Source organism: Rhamphochromis longiceps, linkage group LG11 (assembly GCF_057381845.1).
Source record: "Rhamphochromis longiceps isolate RC_006_pf linkage group LG11, R_longiceps_female_GT1.1, whole genome shotgun sequence".
Lineage (NCBI taxonomy): Eukaryota > Metazoa > Chordata > Actinopteri > Cichliformes > Cichlidae > Rhamphochromis > Rhamphochromis longiceps.
Genome location: NC_140567.1, coordinates 16,429,868 through 16,447,756, shown reverse-complemented (window position 1 = coordinate 16,447,756; position 17,889 = coordinate 16,429,868). Strand labels below are relative to the sequence as shown.

Genomic DNA, 17,889 nt, shown 5'->3' with positions numbered 1-17,889 from the left:
TATATTCTAAGACTGTGTCATATGAGATGTGAGCACCATGCCCTGCATGAATAGTAAAAGCTCTTCACTGAAACCTGATCGTGAAATGTGTAAAGCTAAAGACACCTTGTACTTAATAACTTGCATGGGCAGGATCGGATGGATGCCAGCTAGTCATCTTCCTTTCTGATATCTACTCGCTGAACAGAACAGCCCATTCATTGGACCGGTGTGCATCACACGCCAGAGGGTGTGTGCCACTCAGTCCTAGTGTGCGTTCAGAGGTGTGTGTGTGTGTGTGTGTGTGTTTGCATGTGAGTAGGAGCCATTTGCTTTTGGTTGTGGGCGGGACTCTTCATAAAAGTCATAGAGTTGTAGATCACGTGCTCCCTCCATAGGTGTGTTGATCCATTCATTTGACTTTGCTCGAATTTTATTTCAGTTTATTGCAGACACTCTTTCCCCCCCCCTCTTTCTAGCTTCCTGCTGTACTATTTACTCTAGTGAGATTTTTTTTCCATGACAGTTTTTTCCTAAGAGAAAGAGAGAGAAGGTAGGAGGAGCCAGACTGAGAAGTGTGTGCCTTGCTCTCTCACTCTCTTTCTCGCTCTCTCTCACACTCACACACACACTCCCTCTCTTCCATTCTGTCATTGCCATCTCGGCCCGAACAGAGACTGCTCATTCTCAGCCACCCTGAATGTAGGGGGGGCATTAAACTTATTAACAGAGGAATATTTATTTTCTTCACTATAACAAAAGGATCGACAAGAGCAAGGAGAAGAGACAGTAAGGAAAAATCATTACAGGGATTTCTTACCCTTATTGAATTAAGAAACACGTGCCAGCCGGTCTTGGCACTTGACTCTTTCTCACAACACAGCGTGAGGTGCTGTTCTCTTTGTTTGGCATTGTGCATTTTAGTTTCACTTGAGAGAGTTTACTGAATCAAACAACAATGGTTGCTGGAATGCTGATGCCCCTGCATGACCTGAGGGCCATCTACGAGATCCTGTTTCGAGATGGTGTCATGGTGGCTAAGAAGGATAAGAGGCCGCAGATCAAACACCCAGAAGTACAAAGTGTAAGCAACCTACAAGTAATTCGTGCCATGGGGTCTCTTAAGTCCAGGGGCTATGTAAAGGAAACATTTGCTTGGAAACATTTCTACTGGTACCTGACCAATGATGGCATTGTTTACCTGCGTGACTACCTCCACCTGCCCACTGAAATTGTTCCTGCCACCCTGCAAAGGATTAGGAAGCCGGCCGCCACTCTGGCCATTGCTCACCGAGCTGCACGGGTCCAATCTGTAGAAGGTCCAACGTCTTATGTTCCTAAGCCGGGACGCAGGGCTGAAGCAGAAAGAAGAGAGGAACTAGCAGAGCGCCAAGGCTACCGCCATAAGATGGTGGGTTCTGGAGAAAGAGAGAATAACCCCGATAGGACCCCGAGGTTCAGGGGTCGCCCATTGGCTGGAGAACCGGCCAGAGAAAAGGCCTTATGGGAAGTGGAGGGCCAGCCTCAGGACGTTTTTAGGAAGACCAGCAGCTTCAGAAGTGAAACAGCAATGATGGAGGATAACAGGGGGAAAAGAGCCACTCACCAGGAGCTTGATGTTTACAGCAAGAATCCCATAGCATCACCACAAAAGAGGAGAGCACTGGAGGTCGAAAAAGAGAAGCCAACAAGTTCTGCTCCCGCTCAGACAGCAGCTTTGAAGCAGGATGTGTCACAGACCACTCTGACATCCTCCAAAACAGCCCTACCATTAGCTGTGGCTGCTGTTGCTCAGGCCACAGGTGCTGCAGCATCAAAGATTCCAGCTAAGCCCTCTGCTCCCAAAACAAACGAGGAAATGAAGACCAAGGACTGGCCTAATATCGCTGAGGAACAAACGTCAATCAAGCCTACTCAAATGATTACAAGCAAACCAGTTCTCACAATGCTTCCTGATTTTGATGCCAAAGAAGACAAAATGAAAATGGTGGTTGTGGATCCAGTTAAAGTTGCAAATGTGAGTGCTACAGCAGCCAATGATCAAGTAAAGCCCCAACAAGTAATGCCTGTCACTTCAACAGGCTCTGTCAAAGAAACGAAGCTTAAAGTAAATAAGGAATTGATTAAACCCACTGAGGTGAAGGCCCCTCCAGCTTCAGCTGAGTCTAAAATTATAAATGATAAAGCAGAAAAAGTTACAGATGCAGCTGCCACTCAGGAGACTGCCAAAGCCAAACCTCACAGCGCCACAAGCAAACCAAAGGGCTCCACTAATGAGGTCAAAGATTCTAAAACTGATGAAGTGTCCCTAGAAGTTACTACAGTACAGAAATCCTCAACACTTGAAGTCAAATCCACCATTACCACAGCAACTCTCGCAGCACCTTTGACCAATGCTGAAGATGCACAGCCTGTCACAGCAAAAGCTGCAGAGATGACTGCAGAAGAGAAGAAAACTAATTCAAAAGGGATTCCCCCAGTCAGAAAAGAAGCCCCTAAAGGTTCCGTGCAGGAGCGCACAGTAAAAGTACAAGATGAATCAGATACATCTCAGCCTCCTCAAAATGCTGTCACCACAGAGGTGCTTAAAGAAACCAAACAAGCGGTCGAGGGAGGCTCAAAATCAAAAAGAAAGAAAAAGAAATCTCAAGCTGAGGCCTTGAAGAGTGTGGAGAGTGCTGAGGGATCACCTGGAAATAAGACTGAACTCCGACCAGTGGCTTCATCAGAGCCTTTAATTGTGTCTACCTGCTCAAAGGGAACAAAGACAAACGAGGTTAAATTACATACTGACAGAGAGAAAACAGAAGATGTCCCCAAACAAATAACAGCTTATTCAGAAGAAGCCTCACTGCCACTAGGACAGATTCCTGCAGCGCCCCTAGTGGAGGGACAAATAAAAGAGAAGTCTGAGGAAAGCAATGCCGGAAAGATTGCACAGGGACCATTATCCCCTAAGGGCGAGTCAAATGTTACGTCGCCCCATATGGAGCCAGTGAAATCTGAGGAAATAACTGTGACCAAAGTGGAAACAGTGACAGTGCAGAAAATAAGTGGAGTGGAGCTCGTGCAAGCAAGCCCTAAATCTGAGCAGGGAAACCCTGCCCCACTGTCAGAACCTCAGAAACCCACAATTGAGGCTAAATCCGCCATAAATACAGAGAAAGCTACACAGGAACCTTTAAAGGGAAAGAAGAAGGGAAAAGGTAGAAAGCAGCCTAAAGAACCAGAGTTAGAGGATATAAACACAAATCCTGTCCCTTTGCCTGAAGCAGAAACATTGCCATCAACTGACACTACACCCCTGCATGAAGCTGCAGTTAAAGACAGCCCTGACATGGCCTCCGGACTGACAGAAACTAATGTTTCTTTAAAGATGACTCTTGAAAGAATGTGCAGTGAGGAAGTCAGGCAGGCAGCAGCTGTGCTCTCTGAGGCCCCAGCAGACAAAAGGGAGGTGGAGCCAGCCCTGCTCTTTGCAGAAAAAATCAAGCGGGAGGCTCCAAAACCAGAAACATCCTCCAGTGTGAGGGAAGCACCCACAGCCGGAGAATTAGCGTCAGCAGCAAGAGCGCTAACAGCAGAGCCAGCTGCAGCTCAGGCACAGGCCAGCCCACTCTTCGAGCAAGAGGAGCCTCCCACAGTTGCACAACATTCGGCCGCTCGGGCAGCAGAGTGCAGCACAGAGGAAAGGCTCTCTGTTTCTGAGGCCCTAACGCAGGAGGGAGAGAAGAAGAGGGACTTGATAGAGGACACACCCTCTGCCACCGCCACGCCCGTGACCCGTCCTGACCAGCCTCACCAGCGGGACACCTGCAAGTTTGAAACATCTGACATAGACGAGGCCACCATGAAGAGGAAAATAGTAGTAGTGGAGGAGATTGTTGAAGTAAAGCAGCTCCTTAGTCCGGAGGCAGCTGGACAGCAGTCACCACCTCCACCTGTGGAGTCTGAGGAGGAAGGCGAGGAGCTGGACCTGGATGTTCTGCAAGAAATTGCTATAGAGCGGGCAGTCTTTGCACAGGTGGCAATGGGCAAGGGGCGAGGAGCCTCACCAGAGGTAGACTGGGACCACTCACTGGGGGAGCCAGAGGAGAAGACATGGCCTAACTTCATGGAAGGTTTGTTTGAATGCATGCCAGCTTACCTACTTCTAATGTCTCTGTGATGCAACCACTCTTGAGTCTAGATTCCCACCTTTCTTCAAAGCATTTGAGGTTTTAGGGTGCACTGTTGGTGCTCTGCACTTATGTACCTTGAATAGCATTACCATTCTGTAATTGTCTTTGACTTCCCATTCAAAGTATTATTTGGGGTGTTGTGATTACAGTTTATGGCTTAAAGTTACATGTTACCAAGCCCAGAGTCTATTTTGTGATGTGGTGCAGAGGGAGCCTCTTTTAGGAACAGTTTCAGTGAGAGGGTGAGGAGACCTTTGAGATGTGGCTGTGATTGAATTAGCTTTGTGTTAGAAGAGATAAAGTGTCTGACACAGTGCTTGCCCCTTGTTGTCCTCCTGCTGTCAGATTTCACAGGTTCCTGTGTTTTTTGCTGTGGTAAACACTCAAAAAATAATTTACTGCTATTCTTTCAAGTTTCCACATGCATCAGCAGCAGTTTTTATTTTTAACAAACAATTCAAATGACAAGAAAAATTCCCACATTTCCAGGGTGGGGAATTGTGATTGAATTGTGTAATCAATTATACTCACTGTTGTGAGTGGTAACAGTTATCTCTGGAGCTATCTGAGTGTTTGCCAGCAGGATTAGTGAGATCTGCAGCCATTCCAACTAGGTGGGGCTGTTTTAGTGAGATCCAGCCTCGCCTGTTCCCTGCAGAGACGGCTAACCGTGAGTTAAAGCCAGAAAAAGAGAGGTGTGGTCCTTTTGGGAGTATTAGTCTTTAGTAGTCTCTTTGCTCTAGTCAGGCTGTGTTCTTGGCTCTGGTTTGTGTTCTAGGGTTGTTTTTTCTTTGGAGAGATATGCATGCCCTTTGCATTCCATTATGCAAAGGGCATTAACACGGGAGTTATGTGGGTAAAGTCAACACAGTACTGTGCGCCATCCTCCTTTGCTGGTTTAGAGAAATAAAAGTGGCACATGATGCTGCGGTTAGCTTTTGTTGAAGTGAAACTCATATGGCTCATGTTAAATCCTGATGATGCTGAGGCACATTCATGTGACTCCAGAGTTTTGGATATGATATGTAACGTCTCATAACTTCCACGAGCGAAGCAAGTTGTTGCTGAAACCACCATGTAAAATGTTATATCTCCGGGTGTGCAAGACAGACTTTTTTCGGGCGTTGTCTGTTGAGGGTGTGAACAGCATGCAGATAGTCAGAAAGTTGGAATAAGTTGCTCACAGATCCATGGGTGTGTTTGTTTGGATCCACACGTGACTGACGTTCTGGATTCAATTAGAAGCCTGGCTCCTTGAGCCAGTCTGTGTTACTCATCAGGAAAATAAGTTCGATTAAAAACTTCATGACAGCTGTACACAAACACAGTCATTTATAGAGCTCATTATAAGCAGAACTCTGCTTCTCTGCAGTGCATTCTGGTATCTAGAAGAAACCTGAATTGTAGATGAAGAGCTGATCATTGCCATGGTGAACTATCGCAAAGATTTTAATTTGACTTTTACTACGGAGGTCTTTCTGATCTGTGACGTTTTCACACATCAGACACAGCAGCACACTGCTGACATCTGCTGTCCATTAACAACCATATTCATCTGTCACATAGACCTAATGCTGCAACTCCACTGCAGAAGTCTTTGAAAGGAGCTCAGATTTGTTATCATGTAATAAAAAAGCCACTTTTTTTTCTTTTTTGCTTTTAATTTGACCTCATATGGATTGTTAGAGCAGTGGTTTCCAGAAATACTGATTCTACTACCTTTATTCCTAGAGTTTAGTATTCTTGGTATGTTGCTTTATTAAGTGGCAGTCGGTAGACAAAGCTCATCACTGGATATTTTTGCAGTTAAGTATGCATACTTTTGTGCTCCTCCAGTTTCTGTTACAAGCTTACTTTGCATCAGTAATGCGGAAACTAGGAAGGAGGAACGTACTGAATGAAATGTGACTTATGCCACAAAAATGTTGCTTTCAAAGCAGCGACTATAAGCTGGTTTGAATTTCAGAGTAACAGTTTTCATCAAATGTGGCCTTCCGGATGCACTTAAACTAAATCTGAGTAGTAAGCACTTTTGTGTGGACTGTACACACTGTTTAAACTCGGCGCGGACATGGCACCAGGCACAATTTGAGTAAATCACATCACAGACGTGCCGCTGAGGGTCTTCCATGTTTTCATCTTTGAAATGGTGCCCGGTGCATACTTGTGTGATTGGATAAATGAACAGCTACAGTGAACTTCAGCTCTGTGTCTCTCATTATGGTGCCACTTCATTTTAATGTCGTGACTCACCCCGGGCGATTTGCAAATTTTGGAGTTGATTCATGTGCGTGACCTCTCTGTTGAAAGAAAAAAAAAAAATTAGGGAAAAAGTGAGAGACAAACTCTTGGCGTCTGTCAGCAGACTGTGTTGCAAACTGGCAACTTAATCTCCTGCTGCCGCTTTTGCCGCTTGGCCCACGGTGCTGTTTTGCTCAAAACAAAGTAAATGACCTTAGCTGTTGCATGTCTCTAACTGCTGACTCTGCCTGTGAAACCCCTTCTGATATTTAGTTCGGAGTCTCAGAAGATATTGGAGTACACTTCAAAATTTATGACACCTGCAGACCAAACAGACATTTTGATCATTAAGGGATGTTGAAATGAAACCTGAGATGATTTCTTCTTGGCTTAAGTGCAAATTTTTGGAAAAATGATGGCACAAATATAGAACAGGAGTCACAAAAGGTGAATATTTATGAGGCCTATTTGAAAAGTGAAACAGAATCCCATTCCAGCAGCTGTTTGTGCGTTCAAATTGCTACTTTGAATTGCCGCATTTACGTGCGCAGAGTGCTTGATATCAGATTAAATGGTATGCTATAGCAGGAGCTGGAGAGTGATGCAGGATCGAGGATCTCTTGTGGCAGTGTAATGGTTAACTCACAATAGGCCAAACTTTGGAAACAGGATTGATAACATGTGGAATATATTGAGGGTTTGGCCAAACTGGTTATGACGTTAGTCATTTCCCAGGGTGCATGTTAGACCTTATTAGAAGACCAAACTAATGTGACTACAGTTGAGTGAGAGGGATGCGAGTTTGGCCTTCATTTTAAAGTTCATAAAACCCTAATTTTATCCAGTATTTTCTCACCAGCTTAGTGAGTAGAGGAGGAGCATTCTTGTTTACAAGAATGAATATCTGCACTACACAGTGTGGTTGAAGAGTAAGGCTACTGGTATTTTCCCCAGGGACATAAGCTTAGAATACCTTTCAGCCATGTGTCCTGACATGATTCATGTGTGTGTAGAAAGCCTGTTGAGTTCAGGAGTTTGGGATTGCTGCGCATAAAGTTGTTGATGAAGGATTTCCTGCAATCCTGTCTAATTCTGCTCAATGGTTTCTCAGTACAGCTGCTTTCATTTCACTATAGAACATCCATACATAATGTCAGCATTTCACAACAGAATGCAGTCCTCACTCTGCTCTCCAGACAGGTTTGCTTTTAGCAGTGTAGAGAAGTGGAGCCAGTCGTCAGCACTACAATTGCCCAAGCCAAATGCATATATTAGAACTTACTATATTTAGAGAATATCGTGCATTGATATGATCCCGCAGCAATAAGGGGATGAACACTGAGGTCACCAGCCTTGCTCTCTAGAGCATCCATCACTAAACTGTGTTTTACTGAATAAGATCCAGTTTAATCCATCTCATCTACTGCCAGACTTTCCAGCCGCAGTATTTCTGTGTGTTTAAATTCAGCTTGTATTCGGTTGTATCAGTGTGTCACACTTTCCTGTGGTTTAATTGGGATGAGTACTTTACTTACTACTCAAATGATTTGATTATGTTAAGCCTAAGAGAGCTCTGACATGTGATGTGTTTTCTGGGTGAGAGGTGTGACCTAAACAGTTCCCACCATCATCCTCGAAGAGAGAGAGAAAGAGAGGGAGGGGAGGGGGGATGGAAGGGCTTGCTTGTGGAGGGTGTCTCTAAAGGACGAGAACAGCCAAGTGTCCCGCCAGAGCGCTTCCATCAGTTTCTAAGTGTGAGCATTGTGTGATCATCTGGCTCTAGTGGATATTTATAACCCCCAGTCAGCTCCAGCCCTCTTTCTCCCCCCTGGCAGCCCTCAGAACCCCTCACCCCTGCCCCCTTCCCCAGGCTTGGTGTGTCATCCCTCCTCCCCTGGCCAAAGGAGAGCAGGCTGACGGATTCAAGCAGCAGGCACAGCCTGTCAAAATTCAAGACCAGGGAGAAACAAGGCAGTCGGGGCAAACAAGCACGCGGCTCGCTTGTCCTCCTCATTCTCCCTCTGTCCAGCTTGTTGTTTTTTTCTTCACCCTTGTCCTCCTCTTCTTTCCACATACCTTCTTTTAGATGAAGATCATACCTGGTAGGTCACACAATTGAAGTTTCTGTGTTGTGTCTTTGTGTCTAACTGTGCTTGTCTTCCTGGCTGATGACTGTTGTTGGGATTTTGGCAAAGGCAGTGGGTAATGTGTTGTTGTGCGTACACACTCACTCTAACAGGACATAGGCACACACATTCCCATCACAAACAGCTACTGCGGCATGGATTGCCTTTCATAGTTGTTCACAGTGTGACTGAGCTGTTGTGAGGAAATTCTTGGCTGCCTTCTGTATTTTCATTTATTTGATGGTATGTAAGTGAAGGAGGGTGAGGGTGAGAATTTGGGAGGAGGGGGGTTGCAGTACCCCCACCCCTGCTATTACCTCTTGTGACATCTGATGGAAGTCAACAATCAGCAGCGGCTCATACAGCGTGTTTAAATGTGCCCTTGTGTGTGTCAGATAGTTGTGGGTCTCTCCTGGCTATTTCACATTGCTGTAAAACTAGCTCTGTGTAATTCATTTAATTTACATTTTTTTCATCCACCCATTTAGCATTGCGCCATGTTTTGTTTTGCAATAATTCTCTAAATCCTCTTCAGTTAAATTAGAATTACATTTTGAAAGAAATCCACAAAATTAAAAAGATAACTTCTGCCTTTTTTGAGTGTTTAAACAAGTCCACCTGTTCCAAAGTCTCCATATTCATGGACACCTGTTGGCATCCAGCACAATACCAACGCATTTTGTTAAGAAATGTCAGCAGGTGGCAGCTAAAGTCCTGGATTTGTACTACTGTTTATATCACCATGTCACCTGTTGAGTTGTTTTTTTTAGGTCCTGCCATACAACAAATTGAATTGTCATCATGTGCTGTTTCAGTCTTTTTTAAGTCATAAAACTTTTGAAGGATGCTGTAATCATAACAAAATCCCTTTTCCTAATAAACAAAAAAAATCCTGATGATATAATGATTATAATCACTGAGGTGATTTTAAGTTCTGAAAACATCTTTTTTTGGGGGGGGGGGGGGCAGAGAGACCCTGCAGTTTCAAATGTCCCTGCCACGCCTCTGCCATCCCTCCCCCTCCTAATGAAGGCCCACCTGTCACGAGGCTTGTTTCTTCACACCCTTTACGTTATCTCTGTCCAGACTAATGCTGGAAAGCCACCCATGACCCGCTCTTCCCAGGCTGCTCATTTTGGGGCATTTAGTAACCATAACTGTGGCAGGATGTAAGGTATTGAAGCTCTTTCAAAGTTTACACAAAAAAGCAGTGAGATACTAAAGTTTCAGGGTAAAGCAGCTAGATATCAGAAAATATATTTGCCTCATCTCTTCCTCTCTGTGTCTGACAAGAGATTACTAGAGATATTTTCTGTTGCATTGGTGATACTGATCTGAAGAGGTCACATTACTAACCCTAAAACTCTCTTCTGCGCAGCTTCACATTTAGCATGTTTACTGTCTGTATAGGTCATGTGGAACCTTGAAAATTTGTCAGTTGTGACAGGTCAAAGGTGCCACCAGGCCATAATGTGCCAGTTTTACACCGCCATATTTCCCAGACAGCATGAGAAGCCTGTTGCAGGTTCTTGAGACACGTAGGTCTGACCGGTCACACAACATAGATGCGTACTGGCCCTTTCTCCACCTAGCTGAACTTCCACAGAAGCTCTTTTGCTGCACGGTATTGTAGCTGAGCAGTGTTTTGGTAATTCAGTTGCTGGTAAGGCCCCTCCCAAACCTGTTGGGCCATGTTTGCTTTCAGATCAATATGTCTCTGTCTGTTTTTGAGTGTGGATGTGTGTTCTTGCTGAAGGTTGTTCCTGTATTTCTTTAAAAAAAGTCCGGTAGTGGTTCAGTACACCTGCTTGGTTTGAGGCACTGCCAATTTCCAAACCAGCCGGTAGCTTTTGAAACCCTAGCAGTGTTACAAAAGAGATGCTGCATCCATGAGTCAACACTTTGATGACTTTTTCTTTGGTTTATCCTGGATAAATGTAGCTTTTGTGTGCACAGAACAGCTAACAGATAATACAGTCCTACACTAAATAATATCTTGTTTGATCCAATGCCTTTACACGAGTCGTTGTTGACACGATACCCCAAAAGTACTCAATTGCTTAAATTTTAAGACATGCTTGTGCAAGTCTGGTTATTGATCAGTCCAAACCCTGTTCAAAACCCAGGTTTCTAAGATGTCTAAGGTGTCACTAGTAGTCCTGAGTGATTTCCAAAGTGTCTGTAGTTTAGCTGCCATGGCTCATCGTTGTTATCATGATAAAGTTTAAAGTTAGAGAGCGTGGTATCTTGCTCTTGCTCATGGGAAGTGTTAATGTTATCAGTCTAAGATAGGAGTAAAAGGAAAGCGCTTGTTGTGAGACAACTCGAAAAAGAAAGCTGGCCGAGATGCTTTCATGCAGGGCGTAAAGCAAACGTTAACTTCATTTCCCATGGCTAAAATGGCATTAGGCAACACTAAAGAATGCATTGACCTACACAACACTACGCAAAATGTAATATTCTTCAAAGTTGACTCACTACTCTAAGGACACGAAGACGAATATTTGATGCCCAGTTGCTTTGGCTGTAGTTTCGTGTTATGTGCCCTGACATTTACTCTATGATGTCCTTTTGGATAATGTTTTATTGTCTTTGATACTGAAGCATTAATGCAGCTGCTCTTCCTGCTGATCTGTCCCCTTCGGTCTAGACCCATCGGGGGGCTTTTTTTTTCTTAGCTGTCCTATTTTTCACTGGCACCCATTCTTCATGATGACAGCTCTGTCCTCTATCCACTCACTAGCTCAATGGCTCGAGCTATCACTTATACAGGAGTGAGAGCAGACACCACACGGTCTGACCACTTGTGATTTAGCTTCTGGTCTTATGCTATTGACCGTGATAGGCTGCATGTGCAGATATGGAAACGCTGATGCTGGCATTTTACTCCATCGATGACCAGTATGGAGAAAGATCGTGAGAAGGGTGGGGGCGGGGGGGAAAATGCTGTGAGTCACACACAAGGTGCCTCACTCTGCATTCTCCTCCTGAGCTTTGACCTTTCATCTCTGTTTGTCTGCCCTCACACAGACAATCAAAATCAGGATGAATATATTTTATGGTGCAACAGAACCCAGATCTGTCGCACTATTTACATTGGCTGATGGCTGTTTTGGAACCAGACTGTTAATTTGCTTAAACTGCTTTGCATAAATGATCGGTTGAGAATTTTCAGGCGTAACATGTAGCTGCTGTAGCTATGGAAAGCTCTTGCTCCAGCACTCTTCTGCAGTCGCCCAGAAGGTGTCAGAGTTTTTACAGAACGCTGTGAAGTGTAACATCCGGTTTGACACGCTAAGCGCATGGATGACATTCAATCGCCAAGCAAATGCTCGTTTAGAGCTACATGTGGGGCCCTCTCATAGCTGTGTGGGCTGTGATGGTTGACTTCTGGTTATGGCTTTGGCTTGGTTCATGGAAAAGCCAGCATTCTTCCTGGAAACAGGCAGGAGTTTTATTCTGGAGCAATCCAATTACTACTTACAATACAGTACAGCAGTGTGTGTGGGTCTGTATGTGTCTGTTTTTTCCAGGGCTCGTGAGTATATAAAAAAAAAAGTCTAAATGGCCTCCACCATTGTGGTTGGTGCTGGTAAACCAGTGGGCATGAGTCATAAATTAAACAGTACACTTTTTCCTTAGGGGCTTATGGAAGCCGGTTTGGATACAGCTCTCATGTTCTCTGGGAATAATGAACAAGCTGTGATGAGACACACAGTCAGATGGAGCTCGTATAGAGCTGATTTATTTATGAGCAGCACAGGGATCATAGAAACAAATACGATTTCTATGATCTGACCCCCTCCTTAAGGCAGATTAATTATGCTTTTTTTTGTCATATAGCACAGAAGCGTCACCAACATGCTATACAAATCTTTTTTTTTTTCAAAGAAAAGTGGATAAAGGGACAGTGAAGGGAGCTAAAACAGCTTGTTTGAGATGATATATTAATTCATAGGCCCAGAATTAAGTCAACAAGTGTTATTTTGTACAGTGAGTCATATAATGCTAATTTAGTAGAGTCCAAGAATCCAGTGTGGCACTGCAAATGCTAGCTGTCAGTGTGAAGGTCTTAATGTCCCTGTCAACATTATCGTTATCTTTTTATTTGATGTCAAAACATTAAAGTTTCCTGTAAAATAAAATCAAGGAGGTCAAGTGAAAGTATCCGTATCAGCGTCCAGTGTGATAAGATCCTGGCACACAGGTAGTCCTGGGTCAGAGATCAGTGATCTGCACTTTCCCTTCAACATTTTACTGCGCTTTGTCCCGTCCTAAATATCCAGATCCTAAAGTAAACCGGTAATGGGTAGGGGCATATTCACTGTATTTACTTTCAGGATTATGTGCCTTAGGATTTGTTAAGCTTGAAGATTTTCAGACAGCACTGGGGACTAATCTGAATAAATACATTGTATTCTGGCAAGATGCAGGCTATTGAAACTCAGCTTTTGCAAGGTGAAAAAAGCAGTGAGAGACGAAAGTTTCAGGTTAAAGCAGTTGGACTAAATACTAATCATAACACAACAGAAGTCTAGTCTGCTATCTTGGATTAGCATTAAAGATGCAGTGAAGCCTCATAATAGTCTCACAAACCGACGTGCCTGCAGGTGCACAAACACCTCTTTTTTAAATGCTTGTACAAACTGTAAACTGACTCTAGACGAGTGACAGTCTGATAAATGGATGGCTGTAGGGCAACAAAGCGCTTTTGCTTCCAGTTTTACATTTGTCATGGTTCTCATGGAGCAGATATGCTCAACCAAATGACTAATAAGTCAAAGGACGTCATAATTAAACTATGAAAATTATGTTGAGCTACCAGTCTGCTGTCTATTGTGTTTGTACTTAAAAGAGCCCAGCACTGGGCTGGGCCCTGCCCCCCTCAAAGAAACGACTTTCTGTTTGAAAGTCATTCCTGTTTCCACTATTTACACCAGCTGGCACAGTTTACCTGAAACACAAAAGGCTACCTGTGTACACTTCCATTCGCATCAGCATGGCTGGGATGTGGAACTTTGAGCGAGGGAATTATCTGCATGAGATGAGCTCGCATGGAGAACGAACCAGATACCTGTACAGCAAGATGTGTTGTACAGGTGAGTGGTGAGACTCGATTTATAGGACACGGTAGGGAGGAGTTTGGTGTGTTGTGTTTTTCATTGTGTTGAATGTTCCATGGGTGGTACAAGACAGTCCTGCTCAGAGAGACTGACGGAAGGTTGGGGGTAAACTACATTTATAGTTTATGGAATTACTTTCACATAAAAATTTCAAGTCCAGATGCAATTAGAAGATATTTCAAAAATGGCAATTATGAACATAGTTGTATGACTTGAAACAGATCTAATTACAGACTCTTTGCAATGACATATATATATATGTGTGTGTGTGTGTGTGTGTGTGTGTGTGTGTGTGTGTGTGTGTGTGTGTGTGTGTGTATTTATTTATTTTTTTCATATGCATCTGCCATAAAACAATACAATTAATACTTCCCACCATCACTTCTGTTATAACACTTGGAAATGCTTGTGCAACTCGTGCAACCTGTGCTCTTATCTTCTAAAAGTGTTTTGTTGTTGCTGTGTAATGTGATGTTGACCTTATCTCATTCCTCTGGCGTAACGTCTTTATCTTACTTGATTGGATTTTAGCTTTTCAAAAGTTTGAAGCCTCATTTCATTATGTGTCAAATGTTTTTGATGGGTAACATGTCAGGACAGTGCTCAGGCCATTGGAGCATGAGGACTGTTGTGCTACAAACACATGCTGTCGTAGTGTAGCTTTGCATTATCTTGCTGAAATGAAAGATTTTGTCTGGATGGCAGCTCGAATTGCTCCATAACCTATATTGTTAAGCATTAATGGTTCTTTTGCAGATGTCGCAAATGTGCACTGTTGAATCCTGACACCATGATTGATGCTGGGTTCCTATCTATACATTAATAATAACCTGGATAACCCTGGGAAGTCTATGGTTTCCCTCATTTTACCTTATTGCAGCCCAGAGAAGACATGTATGAATCTTGTTCATACATGTATTTTCTTTGTGAGACAGACTTCTAAGTTTAATTTGTGGATTCAGTTATGAACTTTATTCAGTGATGATAGTTTTCTGAAGTGTTCCTGAATCCATGGAGTAATTTGTTTGCACGAATTTAAAGTGTCTGTTTTGAATAGGGCTGCAATATTGTTTTCTGGACTTCAGAGATTTCTCTGGCACCTCTGATTTATTTCATTCTTTTCTCTGGATTGCACTCACTGGAAACTTTCTCAGGTACATGTGGCTCATCATATGCCAGAAACTGAAATGTAGAAATGGTCAAAACAACCCTCTGAAGTTCTGAGTATGTCAATGTGGAATAAAGGTGGTTTAAGTGATTTCAATGTGGCATGCTTCTGAGTTGTAATGTATCTGAGTATTTTAGAAACTGCTGATCTAGTGGCATTTACAGAGAGAAGGCTGAAAAAAAGAAAATATCCAGTGAGCAGTGGTTCTCTGACCAAAAATGCCATGTTGATGCCAGAGTAGAATGGCCAGACTGCGTCAAGCTAATAGGGACGGAGCAGTGACTCAAATAACCTCTCATTACCAAGGTTATGACATGCAGTAAGATTTCTGAACACAGAATATGTCGAACCCTGAAGATGGGCCACAGCAGCAGAAGACCACACCAGCTGCCTCTCCTTCAGCTAACGGAGCCTCAATTTCTAATGTCACATTTGGATGTTAGGGTAAGAATTTGGCAGAAACAATGCAAAAGCCTGGATCCATCCTGCCTTGTTTCAGCAGCTCAGGATCATACTGGTGGTGTACTGGTGTATTTCCTTGGCACAGTTAGAGCAAATTTTAGCATCATTTAAACACCACAGCCTAGCTGAGTATTGTTGCTGACCATGTCCATCCCTCTATGGGCGATCGTGGCTCAAGAGTTGGCAGTTCGTCTTGTAATCGGTTGCCGGTTCGAGCCCCGGCTCCGACAGTCTCGGTCATTGTGTCCTTGGGCAAGACACTTCACCCGTTGCCTACTGGTGTTGGTCAGAGGGCCCGGTGGCGCCAGTGTCCGGCAGCCTCACCTCCGTCAGTGTGCCCCAGGGCAGCTGTGGCTACAATGTAGCTTGCCATCACCAGTGTGTGAATGGGTGGATGACTGAATGTAGTGTAAAGCAGGTGGGTGTGGTTGTACTCTGGTGCCATCTAGTGGTCAGAATATTTCACTACCTTCAGCCAGTGGAGGACCAAAGTGTCATGTGAGGCGAGGGTGGCGTTTTCCTTTCGTCAAATAGTCAGTTATGGGAAACCCCTCTGTCTCTGCCTAAAAACACACCCATGAGTAAGACTCAGTAATAGTTACCACTGAGAAACACAGTGCTGTATATTTGTGGATGCTGTCATAGAAGCGTCTCTCAAGTTCCCTTTTTTTTTCTCTCCACATTTTCAAAAAAGTGTTGAGGGTGATTTAGCAGATGGAAATACCACATGTGATACTGACTGTTTTTCTTTTTTAATTCCTAAAAATAATTTCAGCCGATTAGTACTTAAAAAAAATCTTTTATTTTCTTGACAATCATCAAATGTTTTTTTGATTTACACTCAGTTACATTTTTTATATGATTGCCAAGAATTTAAATAGTTCCATTTACACTATCTTGTGTTATTTAACTTTTATTTATCTGATTTATCTGAAACATTTTCAGGTACTTTTGTTAATGTGTACATTGTCAGCCAAATGACTGCATTGTGACCTGCAGGGGGAGACACATGCTGCTTTTAAACGTTAGCCGCCGCGTGCCAGTCAGTCAACTAAGTTACATCTCAGTCACCAGAATTGCACATTAACAAGTAACATGACCCCAGATGCGGTGCTTTCCACAGACTCCTGCAAAGCTCAGGACCGAGCTATTTTAAACCTCAGCTGCCGTGGCTAATCTGAAGGCCTGTTGAGTCTGAGTTAAATTGGGTTTGGAGTTTCATCACTAGAGCTGGTTCTGACAACATCATCCAAAGTCTGCTGTCAGGCTGATGATGGCTGGCAGTGATAACTGTACGGTGTGTCACAGCACAGCTATGACTAACTGTGATTAGAATGGGTCTTACTTGTGTAATGTAGCTTTTTAAAATTACATTGCCAATCATTAACTTCTGCATAACATCTGTTTATATCTGAATAAAGATGTAAAGTGTAAAAATGTAAAAACATATACAGATATCTCTGGTCATAGTTTTCAGTTTTCACTTAATAGAACAGGATTAGAAATACAGCATTTATCACACTTAGGGGCCAATTTAACCACTGGATTTGATAGCATAAAGTTAGTGCTCTCATAAGTTTTCCATGACTTTAAAATTGCCAGATAGTTTGTGTTATGTCTTTTTTTTCTTTTTATTTCAACTGAATGTTTACAGGAGTTCATCCAGGTAACATTAAACAGGTTTAAGGTGTGTTTGCTTTGGTGTGCTGCTTGCCTAAATGTTTGAGTCATGTACTCAGTATGCAGCTTGGATAATACAGCTTGTGATCTGTGTGAATCAGAACCTTCTGAAGGATGGTCATGCCACTGATGACTTTTGTATGTATCCGAACCGTATCAGAAATATGAGATAGCGTTTGCTGTGATTCAGCCATGGGGTTAAAAACAACGATGAGAAACATGGGAGAGAGAGATAGAGAGGCATGTAACCTGAACTGTTGGAGCAAACCTTGTTTCGCAGCTTTTTCATCCTCTGCAAAGAAAGGTGTTGTGCGTCCTCCCTCTGTCTAAACCCTTATTTTTCCCTGCGCTTCAGCACTTAGAAAAGACCATAATGACACATTCCTAGAATTCCTTTGTCCTCTAATTTGTTTTGCTTTGTTGCTCCATAGTGCTTAAATGAAGGTTGTTGTAGTTTTAAGTGGTGGAAGGCTTAGCGGTGTCACAGGGATCAGCTAAAAGCACATAAATCCAGTGTGATGGTCCTGTTTCAGTTTTCACAGCAAGAAGGTCCTGGGTTTGAATTCACCATCTGGCGAGGCTACATCTATATATGTGAAAATACAGATTTCTTTTTATTAATTTCAGTTCACTTTCATATATCAAGGCACTTATATTGTAAAACAAGGAGCCTTCAACATTATAAATCAAAACTCCAGCTATGTAACAACCTGGTACCATTGGGGAGGAAAAACAGGCATAGAGAGAGGATAGCAAACAGGGCAAAACTAAAATGACACAACCATTAATTAAAAGACACAAAGTTAGCGTTTCAGGACCACTAGCACACAGAACTGCCTAACCCCATTATATTGGTTGTCACATGTGTTTATGATAATTATACCAAACCATTTCCACGATGATACAGTATATTAGTGGTAAAAGGAGTA

General features: G+C 43.2%; 1 protein-coding gene across 16 annotated transcripts in view; it reads left to right on the top strand.

Annotated features, from left to right (window-relative positions):
* Window positions 1–17,889, top strand: part of plecb (plectin b) — a 130,234-nt gene that overhangs the window by 68,062 nt on the left and 44,283 nt on the right. For 3 of the 16 annotated variants that reach the window (XM_085422492.1, XM_085422491.1, XM_085422493.1), the window contains exon 1: window positions 505–4,100. The exons of 5 other annotated variants lie outside the window; for them this stretch is intronic. In XM_085422492.1, coding sequence (XP_085278618.1) covers window positions 938–4,100 — 3,163 coding nt within the window. In that variant the 5' untranslated portion in view covers window positions 505–937. Of the gene's footprint in view, window positions 1–502; window positions 4,101–8,313; window positions 8,504–13,337; window positions 13,627–17,889 lie in introns of those variants that run through there. 8 more of the 16 variants (XM_085422509.1, XM_085422508.1, XM_085422503.1 and 5 more) reach the window with 6 other exon arrangements.